The sequence below is a fragment of the Mastigoproctus giganteus genome, chromosome 6, assembly GCF_048544385.1.
Source record: "Mastigoproctus giganteus isolate SK-2022 chromosome 6, ASM4854438v1, whole genome shotgun sequence".
Lineage (NCBI taxonomy): Eukaryota > Metazoa > Arthropoda > Arachnida > Uropygi > Thelyphonidae > Mastigoproctus > Mastigoproctus giganteus.
The window spans coordinates 201,686,179-201,698,947 of record NC_143580.1 but is presented as its reverse complement, the minus strand read 5'-3'; the positions used below and the strand labels follow the sequence as shown (position 1 = coordinate 201,698,947).

General features: G+C 39.8%; 1 protein-coding gene across 4 annotated transcripts in view; it reads left to right on the top strand.

Annotated features, from left to right (window-relative positions):
• The window catches only part of LOC150084880 (sodium/calcium exchanger 3-like), a 533,436-nt gene that overhangs the window by 420,313 nt on the left and 100,354 nt on the right, over positions 1-12,769 (top strand). For all 4 annotated transcript variants that reach the window (XM_090376677.1, XM_090376676.1, XM_090376678.1 and 1 more), the window contains one exon: positions 11,560-11,694. In XM_090376677.1, the coding sequence (XP_090232803.1) occupies positions 11,560-11,694 (135 nt within the window). The remainder of the gene's footprint in view (positions 1-11,559; positions 11,695-12,769) is intronic.

Sequence of the window (12,769 nt, the reverse complement as noted above, 5' to 3'; positions counted from 1 at the left end):
AATTGCGACCACGTATATTTGTGAAATGAATTAGGAAGTGCTTGGAAGGTTTAGATCTTTTCGCAGATAAGCTTGCTCTATTAGTTTGACAATTCATGGTGTATTCAATAGTAAGAAAAAGTGGGTGGGACATGCTGTATGAAGTGTTTGGATATGGCGTACACATGGAAAGCTTGTTCTATTTGTTTGGCAATTCATGGTGTATTCAATAGTAAGAAAAAGTGGGTGGGACATGTTGTATGAAGTTTTTGGATATGGCGTACACATGGTAAGCTTGCTCTATTTGTTTGACAATTCATGGTGTATTCAATAGTAAGAAAAAGTGGGTGGGGCATGCTGTATGAAGTTTTTGGATATGGCGTACACATGGTAAGCTTGCTCTATTTGTTTGACAATTCATGGTGTATTCAATAGTAAGAAAACGTGGGTGGGACATGCTGTATGAAGGTTTTGGATATGGCGTACACATGGTAAGCTTGCTCTATTTGTTTGACAATTCATGGTGTATTCAATAGTAAGAAAAAGTGGGTGGGACATGCTGTATGAAGGTTTTGGATATGGCGTACACATGGTAAGCTTGCTCTATTTGTTTGACAATTCATGGTGTATTCAATAGTAAGAAAAAGTGGGTGGGACATGCTGTATGAAGTTTTTGGATATGGCGTACACATGGTAAGCTTGCTCTGTTTGTTTGACAATTCATGGTATATTCAATAGTAAGAAAAAGTGGGCGGGGCATGCTGTATGAAGTTTTTGGATATGGCGTACACATGGTAAGCTTGCTCTGTTTGTTTGACAATTCATGGTATATTCAATAGTAAGAAAAAGTGGGCGGGGCATGCTGTATGAAGTTTTTGGATATGGCGTACACATGGTAAGCTTGCTCTATTTGTTTGACAATTCATGGTGTATTCAATAGTAAGAAAAAGTGGGTGGGGAAAGCTGTATGAAGTTTTTGGATATGGCGTACACATGGTAAGCTTGCTCTATTTGTTTGACAATTCATGGTGTATTCAATGGTAAGAAAAAGTGAGTGGGACATGCTGTATGAAGTAATGAAGTTTTTGGATATGGCGTACACATGGTTGCATAACGTGGCCTCGACAATGCTCCATGCATACACTCTAATCGGACTCCCTCCAGTCACTTCTGGCAGAGCAGAGATAGCAAGATTATACACTAGCTGATCCGGAAGCCTCCTAGAGAATTACCAATAGGTTCGGTCCTGCGAACACCGTTTTAGAGCTGTACCCTCGAAACGTAAGGAATATTGGATCTCGCCACGATGTTCATCATAACCTCAAAAGTCATCAATCATACTGCATGATGGAAGAGATAGGGAAGGGTTGACCGGAACTTAGCTCTAGAGACTAAACATGGGTTCCACCACTTCAAGCCTCCAATAAGTAAAGTGGTGGTATTGGACCGGTTGATGATCGTCATCTACCACCTAGTACTGCCTGGTAACATAGGGTGTGGTGTGTGCGCCACACCTCCATGTGGTGTGCGCGCCAGACCTCGACCCCTGCTTACGTTGGTTCATACCTGGGTGGTCACCCACCATGTACTTGTGTATGGAGGTATAGCTAGGATTACTAATAGTCCCACCGTCGTGAAGGTGCAAGCAGAGGATTTGGCTATCACAGACCGTCCGGACTTCTCTCAAATTTGGTCCACTTGACTTGAGTGTCACCCGAATATCAGTTCCATCAGCGTTTTAGACTCCCAGGTAGCAAGTGCAGCTTGTCTGGCATATATGATAGAATGTCTGTGACAACCTCAAGGACCTGCAACTTATCTACAACTACAACGTATTCCCAATCTACAACTTATTCCCAATACCGATTGATTCTCACGGGCAATTAATATCAGGTTGGTCACCAAGCAAGATGAATAGGATTGATGTAATTTCCGGCGCGTTAGCATATATATGCATAATACGCCTATTGTCTTCACCACGTCAGTCCGTCCGACAACATGTAACAACTCAACTCCCAGTGGATAGATTTTTATGGTATTTTATGTGGACAGTTGAGAAAGATTTGTCGAGCCTTCCCAAATTTCATTAAAATCGGACCAACAGAAATCCGGTAATTATTATTTATTTTTTATACATATCACATATTATGCTTGTTGCCATGAGCCAGCTGAAAGACTGAATGGGCAATGTGGCAGATGCGCCGAACCGATTTTTCGCCGTTCGCACATAAAAGTCGTTATTTTTCGCGTTTTTTTGCTAAAGTGCTTTAAATGTAAAGCACTACGTACATTAACTAAATGTTATTCTTTTGTTTTATCTGGAATGTGTCGTCGCCTGACAATGGGAAAATATAAACTCCTTCTTCAGCCCCTAATAATTACATACTAATATGGACGAAAGCTGTGACAGTAGTGTCAAGCTTAATGATTTTATCAGTTAATTAAGTTTACAATAAGGAATGTACTTTAAAACTTGCCAAGGAAAATAAATAATAATGCAGCTATCTCTCGAGCCAAGCGTGTTAAAGATACACCTTATCTAGAAATTGTATGCACGCGAAATTGTATTCTTAGCATTGCAAGAATGCAATGCTAGGAATACAATTTCGTGTGTATAGAATTGCAATGTTAAGGATGTTTTTCAAGGCGATAAGCAGCCAACACTAATTTCTAATGATGACAATGTGTCTTCATCACATAATGCTGCTCATAAAATTATCATGATCAACAAGCCAGTTTGATGATGCCATATCATTCTCCCTTTGGCAGTTCGAATAATGCTTCCATCCAAACAGTACTTAACTATAACAATGGTAAGCATGATTCCTCTGAACTTGGGAGATTGTCTCATCTTCCAGTTCATATGAATAAACTCTTAAAACTGGAATAAATAATTACAATCTGAATCCTTTACAGGAAACCGCCCGGAAATGTCTATATAACACTGGCAACAAGCAGGTTATCCTGCCACGAACTATCAGTTTTTGTCTAATCGTCGAGGCATTGATCTTGTCAATGCCTCGACGGTGTGCTGCTGTCATCAGGGCCAGAGGCGGTTCAACTAAATATTAGTTTGCGCCTGGTGAACTTTTCATTTCGTTTTCCATTTAAAATGATAAACTGAAGCAAACTGTGGGCTTCTGATAATATTTCGGCCATAACTGTCGTGTTTACCAACTGTTGTATAAAGGTTGCAAATGCTCATTTTGGAATATTTTGAGAGGACTGTCAAATATTACTTAGCTTTTCCTTAACTATTAATAAATATCTTTTGTTTATAATTCTATTTGTGACGTTAGTCATTAATGTAACATACCCTCGCGAAAAAGGGTTAGAAATGTGAAATTCCTAGGTGACGCACTTTCTTTGAACACCAGTGTAGGTTCTAATAACTCTCGTGTTTGAGGTTTTCATAAAAAAATATAAATAAATAAAAACATAATTTTGTCGAGCAGTGTAGAAAGTTTCCTATGAAATTGTTCTTTGACCAAAGACTTCGATACATTAATTACTGATACGTCAAACATTAATTACTGATACGTCAATTGTATTCGCACAAAATACATTTAGTATTAGTATTACTAGTGGCAGTGATGCAAAAATGCAACTTATAGAGCAAGAGACAAAAAAAAAAACCTCCCACATCACCTGTCCATCTCCTCTAATAGTTTATCTAGGTCATCCTTGAATTTATTTGTAAATTATTCAATGAATAATTTATTCATTTATTTTGGTTCTTTCGTGAAAAGGTTTAGACTACCACTTCTACAAAACTGAGTTGTGGAAGTGGTAGTCTCTGAACATTTTTCATGGGAATTAAATATTCTGTAACCTACATGGTTTTGATATTTTAAGTTATAAAAGTCTATACTAATTTGAAACACCTCATTTCAATATGGATGATTAAAACATGGGGGTATTAAAGACTAATGACCTGATTTTTGTTTTTGAACAGTTTAATTTTTCAAAAAAGAAAATACCACGCCTAGTGGTGTCAGACTTTCAAGAAACAGAAATTGTTTAAATGTGATCCGACCAGCAAAAATCATTTGCGTTTTTACTAATAGACATATGTCACCTCACAGCGTATTTCATCTTCATCCATTTTGTCCAAATGAAGTTTTTAAGAAACGTGCTAAATATATTTTAGGCAAAAAAATAAATAAATATTTAGACTGAATCTTTTCAAGCTTACGTCTCTTAATATCAGACAGCACAATTGAATCGTAGGTATAATTTCGATCTTAACTGTCATCTCCAATTACCAGTACTGATTCTAAATAGTATTTTCTTATTATAATAGTTTTGTTTAGTTCTTTATAATAATTTATATTTTCTTATTATATCAGTTATATTAGTCTAGGAATTCTTTTAACATTAACTTTATCCGCGTTATAGCTACACATTGTGGTGAATCTCAATATCCAGGATAGTATTTCTCGTTTGGAATTATTTGTTAGTACCTATGAACCATTTTTACTCGTTATTGAATTTAATAGAATTTTAGACTACCTGAAATTGGCTCTGTACCTTGCTGTTCGGTGATTAAAGAAAGAGCAACTAAGGCTACTAGGCGTCAGTATATGATGCCTGTAAAATATATGTATTCCGTTGTCACTTTGCCTGTTTGCTGGACGAAAAACTCGGGTTTCCAGACGATAAAACATACAACCCCCGCCTGAGACCAACTATCTCAGCCATGCTGTGAAAAAAAAGCCCTTAAAAATTCTTTCAATCATTGGTGGGATTCAAACTGAGGCCTTTTCCACCCAGTGGAAGAAAGGTGATTATATTCACTGTACTACCAACGATAACTCCATTGTAGAAGACACCATCACGAAATTATGATCTGAGGTGCCTAGAGGACCCACTAATATATTTACCATATATTTTGGGTTGTTGGCAAGAAAAAGATGAAGGGCGTTGGGTATGCAGTTAGAACTGTCAGGTTTTCTGGTAGGTGAATAAACGTGATGTGTGACGTCAATAATTGCATACGTTTCTGAGTGTCAATCACCTAGCTCCGTGTAACTGAAAAACTGAAACCAACTGGAGTTGCGAACGTTAAAATCACCAAGGAAAACTACCTCACTTTTAGGAAAGTTAGACTGGAAAAATTCCCCTCGTAGGGCTCCGTGGTGGGTGAGGTACTTAGGGCATCTGAATTTTTTATCTTACTCCTATGAGTAATTTAAATCCTTCTTCTTGGGCCCCAACAAGGCCCCTACCAAATCAAGTTTGAAAGAAAGGAACTCAAAGAGCACCAAGTGATTAGTGGAACTGGGAGAACGGTAGAGGCAATAGATGAATTTAAGAATGGGATAGACAGATTTGACGCAAGAGGAGATCAAAAAGAGAAATTCCAAATGAGGAAATCTCTCTCTTACAAGGAATGTCAGCGGGAACATATGCACAGTACCAAGTTTTGAAGCAAAAAGAATCACAAAGCGAATAATTAGTGCAACCGATACTCAGATTCTCTTAGAGTAAGTGGGGCTTGGAAGATTTTCTGTGGAAATGAACATCATTGACATTAGAATGAGACTGTATTATTTGTGAAATGAATGAAAGAGTTTTAGGCAATAAACGTTTCGCAGATGTTTGTTGTATTGGTTTGACGATTCATGATGCATTCAATAGATAAAGTAAAAGTGGGGAAGGAACGTTGTTTGAATTAATGAAATTTTTGGATTTTGTGTTTACACAGCAAGAATATAATCAGCTCTTTACATAACAGTTGGACAGACAACTTGAGTAATCGAGATCCGCTAATTTCAATCGGACAATTGCTAATAATTTATTGTAATTTTTTTCTTGTAGAGGATCTGCGATCTCATTATGGATCCCCTCAACGTGGGCACCTGTACGTGGTGAAGGGACCTCCCAGTGATGCTGCTGGTTTTCCAGATTAGCATCGCTGGGATCTAACGCCCATACCTTGGTTCCAGGATTACATCTTTGGAATCCGGCGTGTGCAGCCGTGCGCCGCGACCCGTGGAATTCGGAAAGGGGGATCCTGGTGGTTGAGGGGCCCAGCCTTAATACACCACTTTGGCCCTTGCTTCGACAAGACGGGTGGTCCCGGACCGGCCCGACTGGGATCAATCGGCGGGTGGTTCTTACTGCTAGGGTCAACTGCGTTCCAATAAGTCTCCCTCCCTTTGGTCCTGGGGCGGGATCAAGGCTTATTGGAAACGTGGGTATGGTGCCTCTAAGCTAACTTGGCGTCCCATTCGTGTACGCAGTACCTGCTAGTTCACGAGTGGGCGTCCCCTCGTAGGGCTCCGTGGTGGGTGAGGTACTTAGGGCATCTGAATTTTTTATCTTGCTCCTATGAGTAATTTAAATCCTTCTTCTTCTTGGGCCCCAACAAGGCCCCTACCAAATCGAGACGATGACATAGAAAACACCTCTGCAAAAAGAGCCAGGACTGAGGATACACCACCACCATCAGTGACACCGCTTTTCCTCATTCTCCATTCCACCGGAGAGCAGTCAATTGGGAAGATGTCGCCCTTCTTCATCCAGAAAGGTTTAGAAGGGTTGGCAGGATCACCAAAATCCGTAAAACGGCTGCGTTCTGGCGATCTTTTACTCGAAGCTTCAAACACAAAGCAAGCAGAAAGAATGTTAAACACGACATCCATAGGGGGGGCGGAATACCAATCAATGTAACACCCCACAAAACTTTGAACTCTTCACGAGGTGTCATTTCAGAGTGGGATCTTCTTCATGTCTCTGAAAAAGAGATCTGCTCCGAACTAAAAGACCAAGGGGTGACAGCTGTCAAGAGAATATCAATGCGGAAGGAAGGGAATCTCGTCCCTACCCGAGTTCTCATCCTAACATTTAACACCCCACGGCCTCCTAGTTCCATCAAGGCAGGGTACTTAAACTGCCCAGTGAGGATCTATATTCCAAGCCCACTGAGGTGTTTTAAATGCCAAAAATGAGGCCACTCACAAACGGCTTGTCACGGTAAACCTGCCTGTGCTCGATGTGGTGCGAAAGACCACGAGCGCAAGGAATGTTCAGCTTCCAAACCGATCTGTGTAAATTGCCAACAAGATCATCCTGCCTACTCCAGAGCATGCCAGCGGTGGAAGGATGAAAAATAGATCCAAAAACTGGAAACAGAGCTGAATATCTCCTACCCAGAGGCTAGAAAACGCATTCAACCAATAAATAGCGGGAAGCCTTCGTATGCCTAGAAGGTTTCTGCGAAGTGCACTATCGGTACGCAAACTGAGATGACTGTACCACCAAGAGAGTCATTTACACCGATTGGCCGCTATTTATTGAGTTCACAAAAGCCCACCAAAAAAACGCAGTCAGCTGCCACTCCTATATCCGTACCTCCTAGTGCTCCACCACTACCAAAACCAAGTGGTAAAGAGCCAATAGTAATAACAGAAACAATGGATGTCGAGAACAAGGAGGTACCGGATGAATCAGTCTTGGAACTCTTTGCGGAGGAAGAAATGGACACGGGACAGCGTCCATTCTTCCCCAAAAAAAAAAGATAAATCCAAGACTGACAAAAGTAAGCCCTCAGCACCCCGGAAGCCGTCTGATGGACCCACCAAGCCTAAATAATGGCTAAATTCCTACAATGGAATTGTCGTGGATTCCGGCGAAATACTGATGACATCAAGGCCCTCCTGCAAAAGCACGAGCCAGTTTGCTTTTGTTTGCAGGAGACTTATCTAAAGGCAAATGATGATCCCACCATCATAACATCACAATTTTTCGTAAGGATAGAATTGCGGATGGTCCTGCTCATGGAGGAGTGGCTCTCCTTGTGGGCAACCAGACCCCAGTTCAGCCCTTGCTAGTTACAACCAGCATAGAGGCTGTTGCAATTCGCCTTACAGTGGGATTTTTATTAACCGTGTGCTCTCTTTATTTGCCACCTGGGACTGACATCTCCCAGGAAGACCTTGATGATCTTGTTACGCAGTTGCCTCCCCCTTTCTTACTTCTCGGGGATTTTAATGGACATAATACCCTGTGGGGTAGTGCTAACATCAACGGAAGGGGACAAGTCATAGAGCGTATGCTAAATGACAATGACCTTTCCCTTCTAAATACTGGAACAAACACCTTTTTCCACATGCCTACCCGTACTTTTTCTGCCATTGATCTCTCTATCTGCTCCCCCTCTCTACTCCCTTCACTCACTTGGGAAGTGGAGGAGAACCCATACGGAAGTGATCGCTTCCCTGTGATAACCTCATTACACAGTGGGAGACCGTGTCTTCCTTTCAGGTTACCGCGGTGGAAGACTGATCAGGCTTACTGGACTGCCTTCCAACATCAGGCAAATTTTGACCTCAGTACCGTCAGTCAGGAGCCTATCAATGATGCAGTAACGTACATCACAGAAATTATCGTCCAAGCAGCTGCGAATGCTGTTACAAAAACATCTGCCCGGTTTCCACCATTTCCCAAACCTTGGTGGAATTCACAATGCACAGCAGCAAAAAAGGCTCAAAACAAAGCGTGGGGGATATTTCGTCGCTTCGACGTAAGCAGTTGTCTCTTCAATATGCTTTAAAACTGAAATCCCTGCCAGACAATCCGACGTGGCTATCCGTTTTTGAGCCACGATGGGAAAGTATGTACAATGCCCGTCAGACTGCCAATCGTCCTTTTGGTATTCGTGTCCAAGTGCTACTCAAAGAACTTAAAATCAAGGTAGAGAAGGTTGCTCGTACACCAAATCAGCCCCTTCCACCCTAGCATGCTCGCGTCCCAACGTGCGACTTTTCCCTTAAAATCAGGGGAAAATGTCGGACTCTCCATCGTCTGTCTACCTGCAGCTTTTTTCAGCACACAGAGCTGAACATGCTGAGTTCGCGCCAGTTTATACCGACGACTCGAAGTCAGAATTAAATGTAGGATCTGCTGCTGTCTTTGCAGACACCACTATATCAGAGCGAACAGATTCTCCCTGAATGCAGTATATTCACTGCAGAGCTGCGCGCTATAGAGTTAGCTTTGGATCACATTAGTAAATGCCAACACGAACGGTTCTTTTTATATTCGGATGCTTTGAGCGTCTTACAGGCTTTATTATATGTCAAATATAATCCTCACCCAGTTCTGTCTCAAGTTCAGCAGAAGATTCACTCTCTCCATGAACGTGAATACGATATCCGCTTCTGCTGGATTCCCAACATTGGGATTAAGGGAAATGATTTGGTCGACACCGTAGCCAAATTAGCAATCCACTCTAATAATTGTTGCCTGTCAGTCCCCTATACAGACTACAGACAAGTAATACACAAAACGTTTCACACCTTGTGGCAAGATTTGTGGAACAGACAGACTACGAACAAATTATATCGAATAAAGCCTGTAATTGAAACGTGGCAGTCTAGTCTGCGCAGGAATCGTAAGGAGGAAGTTGTTCTAGCACGGACCCGCACAGGACACAGTCATCTGACACATTCTTTCTTGCTGAGGGCTGATGACCCTTCTATGTGTGAGTCCTGTGATACAGTTTTATCCCTGAAACATATTTTAATCGAGTGCCCAGATTTTAATAAAAATGCGCTTTATCGCTTTTAACCATCTGACTGAACCCTATACACTCAGTCAGATTTTATCCGACAATGACAAGGTGTCAGCTCTTTTTAATTTTTTACAGATTACTAATTTATATGCATGTATATAAAATAAGCCTTTTATGTGTTTAGAATATATACCACCTTTAAACTTACACGTAATCTTTTGACCAGGTAACCTCTTTTACTGTTACCAGAATCTATTTTTACCTTTTTTCTTGGCGCATAATAGCCACTGCTGCTAATGCGCCATAAAAATTTTAAACCTAATCCTAATCATTATGGATTTAAAATAAACTTTGCTGATTTTTTTAAAGGGTAGTATAGGCTATTTTTGGAAAATTTAAAGGAATATTATATATTTTATTTTAAGGCAGAAGAATACTCTTACCTGGTATTTTCTTCAGGAACGGCTGCATCCGGGTGTGGTGTATTTCAGGAGGTGTTGAAATTTCTATTATATGCAAGCTTTTTCCTTCGTCCTCCTTCCATATAATTGCAATTTCAACACCTCCTGAATTACAACTCATTCGGATGCAGCCGTTCCTAAAGAAAACTCCAGATAAGAGTATTCTTCTGCCTTAAAATAAAATATATAATATTCCTAAAATTAATATTCCTTTAAAATTTCCAAAAATAGCGTATACTACCCTTTAAAAATATCCACAAAATTTATTTTAAATCCATAATGAGATCGCAGATCTTCTACAAGGAAAAATTACAATAAATTATTAATATTTGTCCGATTTTACGAAAATTAGCGAGTCTTGACTACTCAAGTTGTCTGTCCAACTGTCTAATAAAGTTTCGAAACTTTAGGACCTCCACATATTTTTTTACTCTATTTCTTTACACAACATGACCTCGACAATTCCTCCCCCCTCCGCGCACACACACACTACTCAGACTCCCTCCAGTCACAGGCAGCGAGATTATATACTAAATGATCCGGATACCTCCTACAGAGTTACTAATAACAGGTTCGGTCCAGTAGTATTTCTAGCGGCCGGCATATGAAAACCGTTTTAGAGCTGTACCTTTGAAATGTAAGGAGTATTGTATTTCGCCAAGACACCCATCATAATATTAAAAGACATCAGTCATACTTTATGATTGAAGAGATGGTGGTTGCTGAAGCATTTTCCCGAAGAATGAACATGGAGTTTCATTACTTCAACCCTTCAATAAGCAAGCAGGTGATGTTGTACCGGATGAAAAGTGTTATCTACCACCTAAATTACCCAGTGACACAGAGGAAGCAGCATTCGTGTGTGAGATGGACGACAGACCGTCATCCTGCTTACATTGTTTCAAATCCTGGTAGTTATAGGCTATTCAGTATACAAGGTGCAGTGGTTCTGATGTTGGTTATGGAAGTTAAACCGAGGGTTACTAACATTCCCACTATCGTAAATGTGCAAATAGGCGACCTGACTTCATCGAAATTTCCGTCAACCTTTTCTGGAAATTCGTTTAGTGAATTTCCAGAATCCCGTAAGTTGAGGCTATAGCCCCAAATGTTTTCAGCTTACATACGACTATTGTTCTTAAGTAAAATGTATTAAAGGTTAAGGTCCCCTGTGAAATACAGCAGATAACAGTTGTATAATTACTTTTCATATTGTGTGTGCGCGCGGGTTCATAGTACCTTTTTCAATCTGTGACTTAGTTTAATAATTTGTCATTAATTTGGTTCGGGGAAGTTGCTTTACATTGATTTGAGCGTGCTATTGAATACTATAACCTATTGCTACGAGCCAAACTTTTTTAAGGACGCTAACATAATTTCTAAGTGTTTAGTCAATCATTGTGCACAAACAGTAATATGAAAAACAATTCCTTTTGTTTTAATACGCTAGTTATTAAATATCACACAGTGAGACAATAAAAAACTGTTTTAATTTTCAATTTCCATGTGGAGAATTACGAAGTAGTGAATGGTGATTACAGTATTGATATTACAGAAAATGTTTGGTAATTATCCAGGTATTTCATAATAAATGTTTTTCAGGAGATGACGATGATGATGAGGGTGAAGATGGGGAAGATGGCGCGGGAGAAGAAAAAATGCCTACATGCTCGGACTACGTAATGCACTTTATTACCCTCTTCTGGAAGGTTATATTTGCTTTCGTACCACCAACAGGTAACGTTTGACTAGCTTGCAATTAACATTGTAATGTTACACTTTCAGAATTTTTTTTTAAATGATAATATTTGCAGTTATCTGCCAGCGTAACGTTATGGATTGCATAGATTTACTTTTGTTGTTTTAAAAGTATTCTATATTATTATTGAAATATTGTATATTATTGATATTATTATTAATATCGTTTTTCTAGATCAGAAACCGCATGTGTGCTTGCACTGAATTCGATTAATAGAATTCTGAATCATGATTATCTGTTTTATCGTAGAATGCGTATATAAATTATATACATCATTTTGCCGCCTGTTATATTTTTAAGAATATGTTAGAAAAGTAATGAAATTTTAGTTCAAGAGCTTTTACATACTTCTAAAGAATTCTTTAAGGCCAGGAACTGTGCGGTGAAAGGCCAATTGTGCTAAGCTACTCGCTGTCTTTTATCGGCATCTCATGCATCTTAATTTTTTAATCATTCTCTGGCAAATGCTGTATGAAAAACAGGTTTGTATTGCGAGTTTTTTCTAGGGAACTGCAGATTTTAATACCTCCAACAGGTACCATCTAAATATGAGACCTACGGCCACGCCAATAATCATTCAGGTTTTCTGTCTCCTTGAATTTCTTTCCGACTTACAAGGTCTCACAGCTAGCACAGTAATAGGATAATTGTCCTGCCACACCAAGTGGAAAAGGCCAGGGCTAGAATCCCGTCTCGATGGAGGAATTTTTAGGAGGTTTTTTTTTTTTTTGTTTCCCCCCATACCGCGGCCGATTTAGTTAGTCAAAATATGATTATTTAGTTAGTCAAAATAAGAAGTTTTCAGATATACAATCTGTATATCTGAAAACTCGAGTTTTTGCTCGAGCGAGACAATCAAACCAATCATGGAATGCGTATAATTTAAAGATGAGGCTGGTTGTACAGAAGAGTTAGACTGTACTGAAATATACGAGAGGTGAACATTTAATTCGCGGACTGGTGCAAAATTTTATGTTTACCGTGCGATCTTTCCATAACTGCCACTACAGGTGCTCTGCCATATCGCTACTGAGCAGACTCTGTGTGCGCATG